Source organism: Ptychodera flava, chromosome 16, assembly GCF_041260155.1.
Source record: "Ptychodera flava strain L36383 chromosome 16, AS_Pfla_20210202, whole genome shotgun sequence".
NCBI lineage: Eukaryota > Metazoa > Hemichordata > Enteropneusta > Ptychoderidae > Ptychodera > Ptychodera flava.
Window position 1 is genome coordinate 32,928,961 of NC_091943.1, and position 18,847 is coordinate 32,947,807.

Here is an 18,847-nt window from a genome sequence, read left to right on the forward strand (position 1 = left end):
AACTTCAAGTTCTTCTACTCCAAAAAGGATGTTGAAAAATCAACTATTACGCTTGTCAACTTAGCATCTATGTGTGTAAAATGCACTGTTATTGTTTACATTTGAATTCTAGTCCAGACCAGAATTCACCAGTCAACATAGCAGTGCAGTCTACACATGTACAGGCTGAGTTGACAAGCTGAATACTGTGTATATCAACATGCTCTGGGGAGTAGAACAAAAAATTATAGTTGACATTAAAAACATAAATAACGAAAAAATAATCAAAAATTAGCATTAGCATTAATTAGCATCGATCAAATGAAAAAAGTCTTCTTCATGTGCCACGGTGTAACCTGCAAACGTATGGGAAACGCTCCTCAAGATGTGCTCCCGATTTGTGGAACAGTCTTCCGTTGGAACTTCGCCAGTCGCCTACGTTGATCACCTTTAAAAGGGCTTGAAATCGCATCTCTTTGAGAGAGCTTTTTGATTTTTGTGTTCTTCTTCAGCGCCTTAGAACATTACCTCGTAATGGATTTTGGCGCTATATAAATGCTTTTGATTGATTGATTGATTAGGATTAGTGACCCTTTATAGCTGTAAGATGTAATGATCCGTGTCCCTAAAACGTCATATTACCTGAGAAGTGTTAAAAGACAGCTCACCAGCTCAGTGTACACTATTACATAGTTTCAACCCTACATATCCAAACAGATAACTTTAAAACAGACACCACATCTCCTGTCACACGTTTGATACAAGATTGTCATAAAATAAATATTGGTATTGATGGATCCAAAAATACATTGCATGTTACAGTGTACTGTGCATTTGACTGTTACAGGCCTCAATTATCTCACATCTTATTAGATGCCTTCAAAATGTATTCAGAAAGATTACCACACGAAGCAATTTGAATTTCATTTCACAACATACCAACCACTAACAATACAAGATAATTTGACTCAGCAGAAATTCATTAAGACAGTCAATCTTATGGTAATATTTTGTGCCCATGTTGTAAGGGTAATTATTTCTCCTTACTGTCAGTGAAGGTACTGTTCTGTCTGATCTTGTAGACCACATGTGGTGGAAGTTTCCCATTTTTATCCACTTCAAAAACAACACCTGTAAAGATTAGATAAACACATTAACTTTTCAGTAGTGTAATGTTGATTGTTGTCAATTTGATTTTAGTACCTATTGTATTCATGGATGTGTACAATTTTTAATGTATATATATATTGTATATATATTATAATGATTTCTCAACACTGTGTGAGAAAAGCTACTAGCTCAACAGTTTATTGAGATTAAATAAGGTCTAAATAAAGTAAAATAACTTGTTAACTTGCGTCTATGGGAAACTTCTCATGATGCAAAAATGAAAAGAGACTACATCACAGATGAACAGAGTTAAACAGCATCACAAAGGCTGCAATATCTAAGCACACTAATGCTTCAATTTTGTATCAGTAAACAAGATCTTGCGAGGACTCCAATCATCCAACTTCAAAGAGGCTTTGTGCAAAAAATAAAGAGAATGTGTTTACTATGCCAATGTGTTTACTATGCTATGGCTTAAAAAGTTGCACAGGCATTCAACTTAATATTTTTATTCCTCCCTTCCCCGAAAAAATTGTCTGTTCACAGATCAAAAGAAAAAGTGAACATTGGTGACTTCAAATGTCATTTTTAAAAATGCAAAATGAATTGGGATCAGGTTATATCTAAAATAGGTAAGTCAGGTTACTGCACACATTTTTTCTCTACTAATTTGTTATATTAATGTTCATATGTTTCATTTCAAAGCTGGAAAGTTTGTCAAACCAAAGCTGTAAAGCAACTCAAAATATGAACCAGTAAGGTACTAACACAAAAAGCCAAGCATGATATGCTGTTTAAATTAACTTTCTTTCGTTACTGGAATGTTAACTTGGCAGAACACAACAGACAGGCTAGCATTCCTGTTACATGAGTTTTTACAATGATTGTACACATTTATGCTTTATCTACTGGGTATGTTATTTGACAGCTTCAAAAATGTGAGTATGAGCATGAACACTGTTGACAAGGATAAGAATTGACTGAAAGCATTGTTCATACATACTTGCAAATACAGTGACATTATCACTGTAAGCTTTGTTGAGTACGTAATCCACAAGTTGTGTCTCATTTGAAAATGGCTTGAATATATCCAGCTTAGCCTTGGACATGATTTCAATCCAGGCACACGCTGCATTGTCGATGATATGTAGCTTTTCTTCTATGATTCCAATGTCTGGAATGGTGCCATTTTCTATCATTGCCCGGACCATTCTCCCTACAGTTCTGTTCCTAAGTAAGTCTGGATGCTCTTTCAGCTCAACTGTCATCTTGACAAACAGAAAAATAAAATACATAGATAAATAAACAAATAAATATAGCAGTAAATATATAATATGCTAATAGGATTAAGATTTCAAAAACTATGAATATGATAAAGTGTGTGTATAGGTGCTTGGCCAGAGAAATTGGAAATAGCAAGGGTTCTGTCTACAACATTCAAGTGTGCAATTCTTGAAGATCATTTCATTATTTTGCAATTACCGGCAAATTATGGAAAGTTCACATTATGATGCTGTACAATACTGCATTTGTACAGGCAGCTGTAGTTTAATATTCCATGCTGAACAAGAATCACTATGTCGCAACCTTGTTGGTTTCAGATTTCACTTCAGACATCATGGAATTAAAATTTTTTTAAATTATAATATATCCAGTTTCACTCAAGAAGTTCACTTGTATGATCAATTATTGCTCCTAAAGGTTACATTTCTCAATGGTGCTTTATATTTCATAGCATGTACAACATTTAATCACAAAATTACAAGTTTACGCTTATCAGTTTCACTCTTAAAGCTCATTTTATTTATATGATTAATAATTTATGCTTATTGCTCCCATGAGTTACACATCAAATTGGTTGTTTATATTTCACAACCACCACACAGAATATTTTATGACTAGTGCAATAATTTACCTGTCTCAGCCACTGATAAGATTCAACAGTTGTATTTTTCTGTAGATGTTCTCTGATCTCCTGGGAATAATTTAACCATGTTGTGGCAAAATATGTGATATTCTGTGCCAACTGAATGAGGCTGCTTGCCTGAAATAAAACATACATATATTCCTCATCATTTTTCATGTAGTAATTTCTGTGAAATTACAAAAGGATGACTCTTTGTATACCATTTTTGGACACAAATAAATTACTTTAGTCCAGAGATTTTCAATTTTACTGACGTGACTTTGTACAAAGAATATTGTCATCACTGTATTCTACAATACCCCATTAGCATGACCACAATACATTTATGAAAGACTGCAATTGTAATTACATGTAGCTGTGCAGGAAACAATCACGCATATTGCTGTTGTCATTTAACACATACTGTAATTTCAAATGAATCCTTATCCTGGAAGGCAAAACTCTGATTCTAGAAAACAGCTGATGGCTTTTTGGGTAATATCATGTTATTATTTGTAAAAGTATTGATATCACAACTTCATTTGTCTGTGGCCTTCTGCTAGTTACTTGTCCACTTGAAATTTTAAAGATAGCGATTCCATCATGGCAGAATGCATAGTCAATATAAAATTATGTGATCCAGATATGTCTAAAGTCAGCTGTTTTTCTTTGCAAATATTGGATCATTTCTACAGCTATGCAAGTTCATGTTGATATCTATCACTCAGTAAGTCTTGATTGTAAACAATTTCAAAATATGTGACCGTGATTACAACAAAAACAAAAAGAACAAAAAGAGTGGGTCAGTGAAGTACAGTAAAGTGCTTGCAAGGGCTACCTTCCTGTCACAAGGTTTTATCTCAATGGCAAGACTCAGGAATTCTGGACCCATACTAAGGTGAAGTACAATTCAATATTATCTTAGGGGGGTGTGATTGTATTTATTCACCATTAAAGGCACCCTCAGACAAGAAATGATTTCTACAAGAAAGGGGTTGTGAGTCAGTGTTCTTAAGGTGTGGCATATCAACAAGCAAAAACTGTGTATCACTAACCTTGTATATCAAATCATTGACGTCTGTGGTGTTAGGGGCATACAAAATCTTTGGATTGTTGAACAACAGGTGTACCAAGACTTGTAGATTTTTCTCCTGATAGTGTGTAAATCCAGCAGCGTCTAAATTTCCTTTATTCAAGGCTGATTCATCAATGGTACTGTTTATACCACATAGCACATTCTGCATAGAACCCCACACTTTGTATAGATGAACCAGTTTCTTTGTTTTCTCATCCAGTTTTGGGTTAGAATCTTCATTCAGTTTTAATAGTTCTGGGTTGGTAGTCAGGTCATCCTGCGTTTGATTCAGACTTGCCAGATCAAAATAATCATCAGAAATGTTGCCGTAGAGAAAGTCTGACTTGTTGAATGTGAACTGTTCATATGGCACGACGGAATCATTTTGTTCACCAGGACAGGCATCGCTGGGAAGCAATGAAGCAAAGGAACTCACATCCTCCACTGTTTTGTCAAAGACTGCATACTTCTCCAACTTAAAAAGAAAACATTCCATGATGAACATTAAAATATTACACTTGTTGTCCGGTACCAATTTAAATAGTGGGTACATACAAAAATAGGCGGAAGAAATGCTGGGAATTGTAAATTTGCCAAAATGAATCAGATAAAAATTATACAAGTCAGGGCCAGCTCTGCCATAGTTACCAATTATCATTCACTGCCTGGCAAGATATTCTCATTTCCATTATCATTCATGGTGAATCCTTCACAAATAGTTATTAACGCTATGTTCAGTAGATATATATCCTCAGCGTCAACATAATTCGCTATTTCTGCCCTGAAAAAGTTTTATTTTAAGTTTCAGCTCTATACCAAAAGAAACTACATTCCAGAATTGATTGTGCACACGAAAACAAATTGTACACATTTATTTGCATTCCAAGGCCTCCGACCCATAGGCAAAGGGGGTTACAATACTCAATTGGACGTATTCTTCAAAAATACACTGTTGATGACACAGTCCCCACTTGTTAATGGGTACTTTGATTACAGGTCCTCAGAGAGGATAGAGTCCTCTTCATTAGGTCTGTGATAAAAGTACTTTTGAATAAATTCGCTTGATACATGTCTGAGTTGTAGTTCAGGACATGAAAAAATAGTAATAAATGGCCACATGGTGGCCATATTGGATCGTATCACAAAACAAATCAATATGCATATGTATAACATAGGTCGATGTCCTTGTACCAACTTTGAATCAAATCGGTTGAGATATGCCTGAGTTATGGCTTTGTACATGAAAAATCATAACAAATGGCAGCACAGCAATCATATTGGATTGTATCACAAAACAAATTAAAGTGCATATGTATGACATTGGTCAATCTCCTTGTACCAACTTTGAAATAATTCGCTTGATAGATGTCTGAGTTATGGTTCTTGATATGAAAAAACGTAATAAAATGGCTGCACAGTGGCCATATTGGATTATATCACAAAACAAATTAATGTGCATATGTATGATGTAGTCAATGTCCTTGTACCAAGTTTGAATAAAATTGGTTGAGATATGCCTGCGTTATGGCTCTGTACATGAAAAAATCGTAACAAAATGGCCGCACGGCGGCCATATTGGATCGTATCACAAAACAAATTGATGTGCAGAGCTATGACATTGGTCAATCTCCTTGTACCAAGTTTGAATAAAATCAGTTGAAACATGCCTGAGTTATGGCTCTGTACATGAAAAAATCGTAATAAATGGCCGCCTGGCAGCCATATTGGATTGTATCACAAAACAAATTAAAGTGCATATGTCTGAAATAGGTCAATATCCTTGTACCAAGTTTGAATAAAATCGGTTGAGATATGCCTGAGTTATTGCTGTGTACATGAAAAAAATCAAAACAAAATGGCCGTACGGCAGCCATATTGGATTGTATCACAAACAAATCAATGTGCATATCTATGTCATTGGTCAATGTCCTTGTACCAACTTTGAATAAAATCGGTTGAAACATGCCTGAGTAATGGCTCTGTACATGAAAAAATGTAATAAATGGCCGCCTGGCAGCCATATTGGATTGTATCACAAAACAAATTAAAGTGCATATGTCTGAAATAGGTCAATATCCTTGTACCAAGTTTGAATAAAATCTTTTGAGATATACCTGAGTTATTGCTGTGTACATGAAAAAAATCAAAACAAAATGGCCGTACGGCAGCCATATTGGATGTATCACAAAACAAATCAATGTGCATATCTATGTCATTGGTCAATGTCCTTGTACCAACTTTGAATAAAATCGGTTGAAACATGCCTGAGTAATGGCTCTGTACATGAAAAAAATGTAATAAAATGGCCGCCTGGCAGCCATATTTGACTGTATCACAAAACAAATCGACGTGCATCTGTATGACATATGAAGTAATCCTTGTACCAAGTTTGAATGAAATCGCTCAGGCATCTCTGAGATATCTGCGTGAACGGACGGACGCACGGACGCACTGATGCACGCACGCACGCACAGACGCACGGACTGACCAAACCTATTAGTCCCCCCGGACGGTGTCAGTGTGGACTAAAAATACACTGTTACATCACAGTTCACCAAATATGCAACTTACATTGCTATACATATTCTGGATTGGAGCATATCCAGCCAAGAATATTGAAATCACAAATTTTGAAATGCATATGTATTTGACAAATTAACATTGATATTGTAATGCCCCAGAAAATAATTGGACAGTATTTAATATTTAAATATATGGAACTACTGATGACAGGAGAATATTGAAATCACAAATTTTGAAATGCATATGTATTTGACAAATTAACATTGATATTGTAATGCCCCAGAAAATAATTGGACAGTATTTAATATTTAAATATATGGAACTACTGATGACAGGAGTTACATCATTGACTTTGATATCTCTCGTATGAATGGTAGTGTAGAAAATAAAATTCCTACTTTGAGGTACAATTTCATACAATAACATAATCAATAAAAATGAATCGTGGCTTCAATCTGAAACACTGATATTGTAGCATTTCTGGAAATACAATTATAACAAAGCAAGTATAATCAGATCTGATGTCCTTGAGATACAGCACAGTTCCTTGGCAACAGGGTTCTCAAAGATTTTGACATTTCAAAATAATAGAAACAACAAACATTGCTTCATCAAACACCATCTAGTACATAATTTTGATGTGATTAGATTTTAATAGTGCTTGGGTGAAAATCTATACATTCACACCAGGACATCTGGGTTCACATAATCATACTTACATCATTAAGTATCCTTGCCACCTTGGCTCTTGACTTTGTGTAGTTCACTCTTGAAAGATTTAACTGCAAATGGTAATACCAGTCAGTCAAAGTTAGGTTCGATGAGACTTCAATAATGTAGCTTCCCCTGATGCAATTTAACATGTCCTTAAGCTAGTTTTCATAGTTTCTGATTGAGTAAGTATACCCTCAACAGATACAGTCATCTCACTTGTCAATGTAGATTTAACCCTGCATAAACTAGATTTGTAAATATCAGTACAAAGAAGGAGTAAATTCTTTTACCATATTGTGATATTAAATTCTGATATGATGCCTCAGTGTTTTCACTGGCATCTTTGATCTGAAGACCTACTTGCACTTGGAAAAGGGCTTTAAAACACCAAAATATGATTAATTTAAAAATATTCTGTCACTGTTGTTTCAAATAAAACAACTTATTTGGTTCAAATCACTGTAGGACTCCGATTCTTCTGCCATAGGTCACACATTGTCAAGTTTATGAGAATGGTGAAAAGAGACATATAAATTCTCCTATCTCCCCTGTCAGGATTTGTTTCAAGTTCTGTTTTGTTAAGTTGCATGAGTATGAAGTCATGCTGCTCTTGTCTTTCGAACTTTTGAAACAACAGTGCAATAAGCTAGATTATTTTTGATAAGCATATCAGAAGTACATCTTGGAATCACAAATAGCTCATACAACCTTGATGATGTTGTATACCAGTACTTTTGCAAAAGTGAGAATGTATTTTTACATCAAGGTGAATTGATGTGTTCAGGTTAATGCCCCACGGATCAAACGATCAAAATACACCATATGGTGAGTCAAGAATCAGACAATAATGCAAACCTGACATAGTAAAGATTACCTCTTTTCACAGCCACTGTCAGTCTAAATTTGCAATACAATCCTTAAAATGAAATGCTGAACTACTAATCTGTTTTCCATACTTTGTAATTTTAAAAAAGTTGCTTCAAATATTTCAAGCCAGCAGAAGATCCTCATATACAAGAATAACACAAATACTGCATTATACTTATTAACCAAAATGATCACTTATTTTACTGTACCTAAAACACTATCTTCTCAACAGTCTATAGCTTACTAATAATTCCTACATTCAACCGTTACAATTCTTGTGGTGTCAAAAAGCTACTTGTATATAACCATATTTGTGAACCATGTCTTTTAGAATACACCTAAAGCAAGCAACATTTCAAGTGACTTCGATACATTTAAAGAAGTAAAGGATCATTTGCAATGTTTAGAGTGTAGCACTGTCATGTATTCATACCAGACATTAATTTCTCACACATTACTTGGAGTTGACACATCATGCAAATGTATAAGTGTTTTTGCATACCTTATTGGCTATAGCCTGAGAATCCAAATCTTGTCTTAACTCGTTAGCTAGACTTTCTACTAAAGATGGTGCACTTTCACAAAGCAGCTGTTGAACTATGTCCTGTTGAAAATGACACATCATGAAAACACCCTTATTTGAAAAGCACCCGGGGAGAACAGCAGATAGATGCTTGGAAAACAGTTATTTTGACATGTTAAGCTGCATGTGTAGAATGACACAAAGCCGATGATAAAAACACACTGAACTTACATATGAAAGTATGTACAGTTATGATGTGATAAATGGCAACATTCATCAAACTTTATATCAAGGCATTAAACAACATGGAATTAATTTGATTTGGATGTGCATATTGTAATAGACATTAATCAAGTTTTTGTAGAATCAGATTTTGAAATGCATACTGTGACAGAAATTTATTAAGTTGTCTTCAGGTAGAATGCGCCTCTAGACATATTCAGACTCTAAAATTTTTACGATTGTTTTAAATAAGGTACAGCCAGGATAGTCTTGCATCAGTGTGGTGTACATAACAGAATGAAAGCAGGTGTTTGGGTCAAGTAGAGGGATTTTATTTTATACCTCAATACCAACAGGTAAATACACAATTTCTAAGAGAACACCAGCACTTTCCGTGATGATGCTGGTGGCAAGTGGGCACTGCAAGACTAGAAGACTTGTTGCTGCTACGGAAGCTGGAAGTGTAGCCTCTGATTCACATTGATCATCCAGCTAAGCCTATCCTCTGTTTATTTTACTGATGTTAGTAGGATTATATCTGAAGAAAGCAGGCTATTGGGTGAAAGCATTGAAATTGCCCATCTTGCAGCTGATGTCCTTGATTTAAAACATGTTAAGAATTAAATTTGCCTTTTGTCTACCACTTGTTCATTCTGAAGTTCATGGAGTGAATAAAGTTTTCATCAGCCTATTTTTGTGAAAATTGAAAATCTTATTTTTCCCTGAAGACTTAACATGAAGATGGCAGAAATTTTTAATTTTAAGTGTTGGTAAATATTGGGCGATTTGTTTTCCTAGTGCCTGATTTTGCACAATGAACCTAGATTTTATTCTCAATTTTGAAAGGGAACAATTATGTTCTTTTAAGGAAAGTTTGAGCAAAAGTTAAAGAGTCTTTCAATTTTGAGGCACATACTACCTTATTTACTTGATACAAAATCAAGTGTAGTATTGAAAGCGAAATGAATTGACATTGAGTTACTTAAAGATGGAATGCCTACAACCAATGTTTTCTGTGTTTGCAAATTTGAATGAGTTTTGCTGCTTACAGTTTCATTTCTCTGATCATCTGGTACTTCAAGGAACTTATAAACTTCATTCTTATGGCATGAGATATCTCTTAGTACTGTAGCATTGACAATGGTATTCTGAAAATCAGATCAAAAAGAAATGCTTCAAGTTTTGAGAATGAGATCTCTGGGAAATCAAGACTTTGACACTCAATGATTATACTAACATACACATACATGTACACATCAACTTTGTGCAAAGGAGTTCAGTTTGGAGCAAGGAAGGACAACGTTAAATTGAAAATCAATATGAACTTCATATTGTACATTTCTGTTTCTACATTTGTATGATCAACAGCCCTTCATTGTGTTCCTGAATTTCCTCAGTCTTTGGGATGTACTGTTATTTTCTGAAGTTTATAGCCCCATTTTGCGCTTGCCTCTCTGATTCATACAGATTAGATAATCAGGTAGACAGTATTCTGGTAAACAAGTATGGAAGAGATACATTGCGGACAGTGTGCGAAATTAAGAGAAAATAGCTTCAGGTCATAAGGACCTCCACCAAGCCAAAGCTTCAGGTCCTTCCAGAAAACTGCCGTTCCTCAATAAAGGCAGTTGTTAACGACCATTAAAGTCAACTTCTCCACCAATACTATGCTTTTGAATGTTGTAATATTTAATTTTTCATGTCCTTTTATCATAGAGTCAGCAATTATTCACTCCAAAGGACTAACAGGAGAATTTGACATTTTTTCTAGCCATGTCAGATCCCCACTTTCGGACTATAAATGCTCATTCACTGGCTACATGTGGCTGATGAAAGCGAGAAAATTTGTCTCTCATGACTTTCTATAGGGAATGTTGTTCTCTACATTGCTGTGTACAGTTGTACACAACACCAGGGCATTATTGTGATTTGAAAATGGTTAGCGAGCTGAAAATCACTTCTGAAATAAGCCAACGCAGGTGGTAGAAGGGTGAGTGAATAACTTAGTACCCTGAAAACAGTCATGGGTAAGGGGAGAGTATGAATACATTTTTATGCAAACATTGATCACATACGACTTTTTTATTGTAATGTAAAACAGAAGGGAGAAAATACCTGGTATGTATTTTTATATGACGTATGGATTACTTTCAAAATCTTAAAAAAATAAATATGCTTAAATATGACCTCTGTTGCATTCATGAAGAAACAGATGAAGTTGTACTTTCAATTAAAAGGGCAAGTATCGAACTTTTTCTCAATTATACAAATTGCAGACAATATGAATGGCACACTTCGCCACTTGCGGAAATGAATGCATATTTTCTGATCGAAAAGTTTTGCCTGAGCGATTGCTGGGTCTCATCACCCTTTGAAAGCTTAAAGTTATTAAAATGACTCTGAAAAGTTTGACAGACACTCGATACTGCTGAAAACCATCGACTCGATCAGTTAATGATACCGTAAAATCTGAAAAGACGTAATTTTTTTGCGACATTTAGGCCTATACAGTCCAGGATGACGGCGAGTTTTGCTGCTTGTCGTAAAGCGATATATATCGAAACAATTTGAAGCCCTACTCTCGGCCTCTGAGAGTATACATGACGGATCATGCGACTCGACAAAACTGTTAATTAATCATAAGACCGCTCTGTTTTATAAAATGTACACTTGTTATCACGATATATCGTGGTAACAGTCGGCCTTGTGAACTTTGGTTAAAGACCAACAAGCAAGGAAGATGTTCTAGCGGTCCACAAACAAACGTAGCGAAACGTGAAGTTGACTGTCGACTACAGGTAGAACAATTGGGCTGTCGTGTAACATGTAGTCCTTGTATCGGGCGTAGTTCAAAACCATAGAGGTAAAAAATACCTCCATGTTCAAAACCTAATATGTTTATTTTAGTCAACAGCACTGTTCTCGTAGTAGTTTTTGTCTTAAACTCTACTATGAACCGCTTATATGTTTTGAGCGCTTCAATGGAAAATCAAAGCGAGGAAAATGGAGTTGGTTCGATAAAATAAAGAGCTGTATTATGTACATGTGTGTACATGTAAATTCCAAATACTTAAAGTGTGGAACTGGTGAAGTGATACTGGGCGTTGTTATCATATATGACACAGATATGTTAACATTACCAGGGTTACACTCACTAGACGAGTATTATTATAATATTGTGTCATATTGTTGCACAAAAATCAATGCATTCCATTGCTAGAATCTGCATGCACGGACGTCATTCATACTGATCTGAATGTAATCAGCTGCACCGTGCTATGCGCGTCGATCAGAGGGATTAGATTCTTCGTAAATGTAAAAAGTCGCAAGACAAAAAATTACTATGTTGCGACATTGTCAACCCCCCCGGTCTGGCGTACCATAGAGATCGAATTCCCCACTACCAGGACGCGAAGTGCGATCAATACCCCTGTTGCTCCGCACTCCCACGGTGGAAAACCTCGATAGGTGCATGACACTCAAGTCTGAATCACATGATTCAGAGTCAGTCATCATCTGCATCTGTTACATCTGTTACAGTTCTTGATGGAAAAATTTTCATTATTTATTCCAAATTCCAGTCGGTCATAAGGACCGACATGTTGCTAAAAACTTTCGGCCCGACGAGAAATCTGTCGGTCTCGGACCGTCGGACCGACGTTAATTTCGCACACTGATTGCGGAGTGATTTGAAGAAGACATTTGAGTGGCCATTAAAACAATAAACACCAATGTTATGATCGAGTGTACTGGTACATGCTGAAGACCTGCTAGGGGTACTCTATGAGATCCTGATTTTAAAATGATATTGTCCTACTTGTAAAAATTGTTTTAATTTATTACTTCATCAAAACACTAAAAGTACTAGCATGATCATTTTCTGAACAATCAGTACAAGAGATAGCAATCTTGCGAGTCATCAAAGTAGTAAAATTTGTTTATCAACAGATTCCATCAATGATTTACAGCTCACCAAGGATACCATTTCAGTGTGTGGGATTCATAGTAACATAAATCATACCTTTACATTGTCAGAATATTTTATAGGATCAAACTGCTGCCAGTTTGGTGACAATGCCTCTACACTGATTGTTTGGGAGAGTATCCCAATCAGTTCATCTTTGGTGAATTCACGGCCTGGATGTGACAGATTACGTAGAAGGAGGCCATGTTTCAGTCCAGCTAATCTGTGATGTAGCCACCTTTTTAGTGACCAAGAGGAAGCACCAGCAACTGCACCATTTTTGCTTTCTGCTTTTACTGGAGACACACCATACAATATTCTGTAAAGCTGTGGGTAGAAAGAAGAATTGGACCTCAACAGCTTTTCACTGTGAAAGTTGTCTAACAACAACAGATACTATAGAGTACACATGGATGCATGTTGGCCAATTCCATGACCTGTTCACGACTGCTTGGAATTTTGGTGGTACATATAGTACAGTACTCAAAATATTTTGTTCTGAGAAGAATTGAATTGTTCATCAAGAAACATGTCAATTTTAGAGGGCAAAATTAGATGAAATAAATGTCACTGATTTAGCCTTCATAGTAGGTAGTTGCATTACATAAATACTAATATTCAAAGAAAGCCATTCATTAATGAAGGATGAATGACACATCAGAGTAAAGGTGAAGTGTTTGAAAAGAATATAGTTTCTGATATATGCATACATCTAGAGGTTGGATAATCATTTATTCAGTGGCAGATCATCATCATAACTGTTTGAATCTTTATACAGAATATCTAGGATTACTTCAATTTTTTTAGTCTTGACCACATTTGTCTCCACTTGAGTCTAAAATCTAAGTTCCACATGTTTTTTAAAAAATCAAAAGGAGATCGGCAATTTTGGGTTTAGCTTGCAGCAGAGACTGTTTTCCGTGGAATTTTCCGTTGTTGATGCAATATGAGGCACATGCCATGAAGTATTGACAGCCTACGGACTGTAATGTGATGACATCATAAGAACAGACAAACTGCACGTTTGATATTGATCCCTCAAAACCAGACATAATCTGTGCTTTCTAATACTGAAACCTAATAACTGATTGACCTGATAACCGGAGAGAAAAACTGTACTTTTAATCTTGATCCTCCAAACCAGACAGATGTGCTCCAAGTCTTTTAAGCAGATACATAAATGACCTATAAACTCAGTATACAAACTGCACTGTAATATTCATCCTTCAAAAGAGACAGTGTAGCAGAATGGTCTGATATTTAACCCGACATTAGTGATCTACATTATCTAGTTCTGTAGAACTGTAAACAAAAATTCATCTCAAACAAATCATTAATGAAAGACCAGTTCAATCTGTGTTGTTGTTCGATGATTGGAAGAAATGACTCAAAAGGTGAACACCATTATCTTTAATATACTCTTACACACGAATAGTCAGTAAAATCACCCTACAATGAAGCCATACACCGGATCATTATGAAACAAATTGAATCTCGTAGGTATTGGCCAGAAAACAGTGATGGGGATGGGGATAACATAATTTTGAATTCCATAAAAATTTTAAAAAGTTTATGAAGTGTCATTAGTCAAGATATTAAGTAAAGGTTACACTATATTCGAGCAATGGTTGTAATTTGACATATAGACAAATACAGAAATGATGACAAAGACACAAAGAGGCAGTTCAATCCAGCTGGCAAAAGTTTAGCTGCACTGCATTCAGCTGAGTGTCATTTCTCTGAGCTGAAATTACTTAGTCCTTGGGGAGCTACTTGGTCTTAATGGAGATAAACTCTCTTTAAAATTTGTAAGGCTTTCCTCACTGAATATGGTTAAACGAATAAAATAAAAATAACTTGATCAAAAGTGATGAAGCCTAGGAATTTGCAGGCTTGAATTTGGGTTTGCAAGTTACAATAAACTTGAGGTATGGCCCTGCATGGCAGCTAGATCAAGCCAAGATACAAATTAAAGTGCAGTTTAGTACCGGTAGGGTCTGTGTGGCTTGGTAACAACAGCAAAATCAGTATCAAACTGTATGCAGGCATTGGGTCACAGCTGAAAACTAGTGATTACATAGTTTCCCTGCTATGAAAGATTGTGTGTATGATAAACGTTCAGTTTTATTAGGGGTACTGTAAATTACAGTATTGTTTCAAGGTTGTCATCACTGCCGCCACTATGTATTATGTATCTTGTCTGAAGGAAATTCCCACATCATACACTTACCTCTTTTGCACTTATCTTGTATTTCAGTAGTTTATTGACTGACGACAGTGGTAAGGATAAATTTGTCATCAAATAATCTTTGAATTTTGATTCATTTTTCAGAACAGAACCAAGGGTAAAATCTGCAAATAGAAATCAAACAATTATTATGCAGCCATGATATGTATTTACAATGATATAAATTACACAATTACAAGAGATACCAGTATTTCTTGTAATAATTCTAATACTTTTGTGTTCACTACAACTAAATATTATTTTCTCTTTTTGTTGATGAAATTGAAGTAGCTTGGATTTCAGCACTGATATAGCTGAAGAGACATGATTGTAAGCTGTGAAAATGTGTGAAGTGTTTTTCTCTGCATATAATGCAGAGAAGGTCAGTAAACACTAACCAAATCATGCCAAAGCATGCCATGTTTTCCCCAGATGTAAATTTACACAATGTCCTCATTCTATGCTGTACGCTTTACATGAAATAAATCAAAACATTTGAACTACCTGGTATAGAGCTGGATCAGTATATACCTGGGGAGGGAGTATTTGCCATGACTACCAGTGGGAGTGCACTAGTCACTGTCAACAAATACTCAAAATGGGCAAATTTATGATTTCTATCTCTAATGTTCATTAATCAGCGTTGATACAAAAATACCTCGCAGAGAGACAAACATATCATAGTTCAATAATTACTTTCCACATATATTCAGTGATGAGAACATACTGGTATGCCAATAGCAATTAGGCTACTGTATTTGTATAGAGATTATAAACCAAGTAGGCCATCGAAGCACTGAGCCATCATAATGTTAAGGCATAGCTTCAATTTAGTCTGAAGAAATACTAATTTGCCAATGGCAAACAATATAGATTTCAATTATTAAATATCAATATTACTGAAACATTTATTGATACATATAGCTTGAAGGACAAATTTGAACAAAAAAATTAGAAAATAATATAAAAATGTGTATCTTATAATTAAATTAAAAGAAGTATGCATAATGTTGAAAACTGTACAATGACGTCAACCACTTACAAGATCAAGCTGAGACAAACACTTGTCTGTTTACGTAGATCAAGCTCAATGCACATCTGACATTCAGGAAAGGTTTCTTGTTGATGATTTCCTTTCAAAGCTTGCAGAAATAACAACTCCCTGATGGTATATTTCAAATGAAGGTTAAGATTGCCAAAGTTTTTATGCCCACCATAATCTCAACTATGATTCCTTTGAACATTTTGTATGACACATGTATTTCCTCTGCCATTATTTGCCATTTGAAAATAAATTATCACTGGTTTTAATACTGCAAAGCATTCTCATTCTTGTGAAGCAAATTACGTCCATTTTTATTTCCAAACTGAAGTAAAAATAGATTCCCTAAGTTGCTGTGAATAGTGACAATCAACCAATCAGATATAACCTTTTGGGCATGCTGCACATCAGCAGAAAATAGCTCTGGAATATGTCTATGTTCAAAACCTAGTGAGTACGCTGGGTTTTGCAGTACGTGTCGTGTATTGTTTCTGGTCAGCTTCTTCTGATTACACTCCTAAGAGCATGTCAGCGCAAAATCAGAAATGCATGTGAAACTTGTTGGGGGGGGGGGGGGGGGGGGTGTTCAGAAGCTATCCTGTGTTTTTCTTGTAATATTTTACCTTTTATTTCAATTGCAAGATGAAATATGACCATTTGCATCATCACTTTATTTAACCCTTTCACCACAATGGTTTGGTCCAAACCTATTGTTATCAATGATGAGTGTGAACCTGTTTATACAGGGAATTGAGGTGAACAAGCTAGAACAGGTCATAAAGGAGACAATGCTCATTGCTAGAGGTGTGATCACATTTGTCTGATTGAGTTATTGCCCAATAAATGTCTTACTTCTGGACTCCAAAGAAATAAGAGAAGTGATTGAAAGTGATGAGGACTATTAAAAGAGACTGAAAACAAAGATGTCAACGCCTCTGAATCTTGTTTACTCTGATGCTGGATTACCAGTGATAGTGTCCCAACACTTGCAACATTTATACCTCATAAAAGGAACAACATTTCAGACTGATACATCATTGTCTTACTGAGCCATCTTGCAGGAACTCTGAAATGTGATTTCTCACCGATTCAAACAATTCTTCTGAAGCACATCGAATAAATCAGCATAACACCAAGAATGAAGCTGAATAGAATTTACTGTTAAATACAGTACAATATAATGGCAAAGAATATCACAATTTTTTGCATAGAGAAAACATACCATACTTGCATAGGGTGGGCAATCATTTAGAATGGGGGACCCAGCAGAAGGTAATTGTCAAATGTCATTACTGGGTGGGACACTACCAGTCCATTATAATACATATATAGGGCTTGGGCTGAGGGATGAATGCTTTCTTCCTTGGAGAAATTCATTTTATTTTCATTGAGTGACAAGATTGAAAGTATCACTTTGCAGCATTCTCTGGTAGGTACGTAATACACGTTGGCATTCACAAATTTTGTTGACAAGAATGATATGTACCGGGGGTATGCTGTACACAAGTACAACATAAAACTGTATAAATCTGTCACTGATATGGACATGCTACAAGCTGAATTTTAATGTGAACACACATATATCTTAGAGAGATGTGGCTAAAAATAAATGCCAGATGTAAAATACAAGTCGATACAGAGTTGTCTTTGTCAGATAATAGGTACAGATGTTCAAAAAAATGGAAAATAACTTTGTTTTTCCAGATTCAAGGTCACTTTGTATCTGATTAATCTTCTAGCAGTGTAATGCATTTGATTCTTAGTGGTTTGCATTTCTCAAGAGAATCACAGCATACTTTTAGTTTCTTTCACAGTATGCTACATACAACAATCATTTTATCTTTGTATTAATTACAGTTTGGTTTGTTTCAGATAGAAGTCACCAATATCATTCTTAATTCTTCAAAAACACAGTGTAACTTTCACACCATCATAAATAAGATGGTTTGTTATATAAATGTTATGATGAAGGTGCCCATGTTTCAAATATCTACTCATACTCTCTGTATTTACGTTATGTAGTGCAGGCTGGTGAGGACTGACAACAGCTATGTAGCTTGTTTTATTTCTCAGAATTTTTTCAATCAATTACATTAATGTATCAGAGAAAATTCTACATAATTATTACAAAAAAATCACTTTTTTTATTGTATTAAGTTCCCTCTAAGAAAATAAGATATTTTTAAAAAGATAAATGTGAATTTCTTTATTTTTGGATGAATCCTGTGTGTATGGTTTGCAAAAAAAAAATTTAGGAAAAAAATAGTTGGATAGGAATGAAATAGTATCATGAAGAAAGGAAATCAAATTGTACTTTGAAAATGTGCATATCAAAGTGTTATAAAAGCTGCCCATTACCCCTTTCCTCATCCCTTCATACAACTTCCATTTGTCATCATTACCAAAGTCTTGATGCCACAAAGAGCAGGTAATTCAATTCAAAGGATCTAAGCCCCATTGCAAAAAAGCTACATTTCAATATGTTGCTATTCAGTACAAGGATTGTGATAATGTGATGTTTGTTAATTAAAATACATGTACCAACCACAGGAAGTGAAGTGCTGTACACTTCATGATCTGTAGCTAATCCTTACATTTTAATCTGTATTATATCATATAGCCATGCCCATATCACTCCATCCTGGTGAACTTTACAGTAAATTATACTACCATGTCATGCCAGTCGCATTTTGAT

General features: G+C 35.2%; 1 protein-coding gene across 1 annotated transcript in view; it reads right to left on the reverse strand.

The window, feature by feature from the left end:
* The window catches only part of LOC139114638 (ATP-binding cassette sub-family A member 2-like), an 88,292-nt gene that overhangs the window by 36,479 nt on the left and 32,966 nt on the right, over nucleotides 1-18,847 (reverse strand). Inside the window, exons 5-13 of the mRNA XM_070676475.1 lie at nucleotides 15,114-15,235; nucleotides 12,941-13,210; nucleotides 9,969-10,067; nucleotides 8,677-8,778; nucleotides 7,313-7,375; nucleotides 4,051-4,545; nucleotides 3,005-3,133; nucleotides 2,093-2,357; nucleotides 1,027-1,110 (exon numbers count right to left, since the gene is read on the reverse strand). Of these exons, the coding sequence (XP_070532576.1) occupies nucleotides 1,027-1,110; nucleotides 2,093-2,357; nucleotides 3,005-3,133; nucleotides 4,051-4,545; nucleotides 7,313-7,375; nucleotides 8,677-8,778; nucleotides 9,969-10,067; nucleotides 12,941-13,210; nucleotides 15,114-15,235 (1,629 nt within the window). The remainder of the gene's footprint in view (nucleotides 1-1,026; nucleotides 1,111-2,092; nucleotides 2,358-3,004; nucleotides 3,134-4,050; nucleotides 4,546-7,312; nucleotides 7,376-8,676; nucleotides 8,779-9,968; nucleotides 10,068-12,940; nucleotides 13,211-15,113; nucleotides 15,236-18,847) is intronic.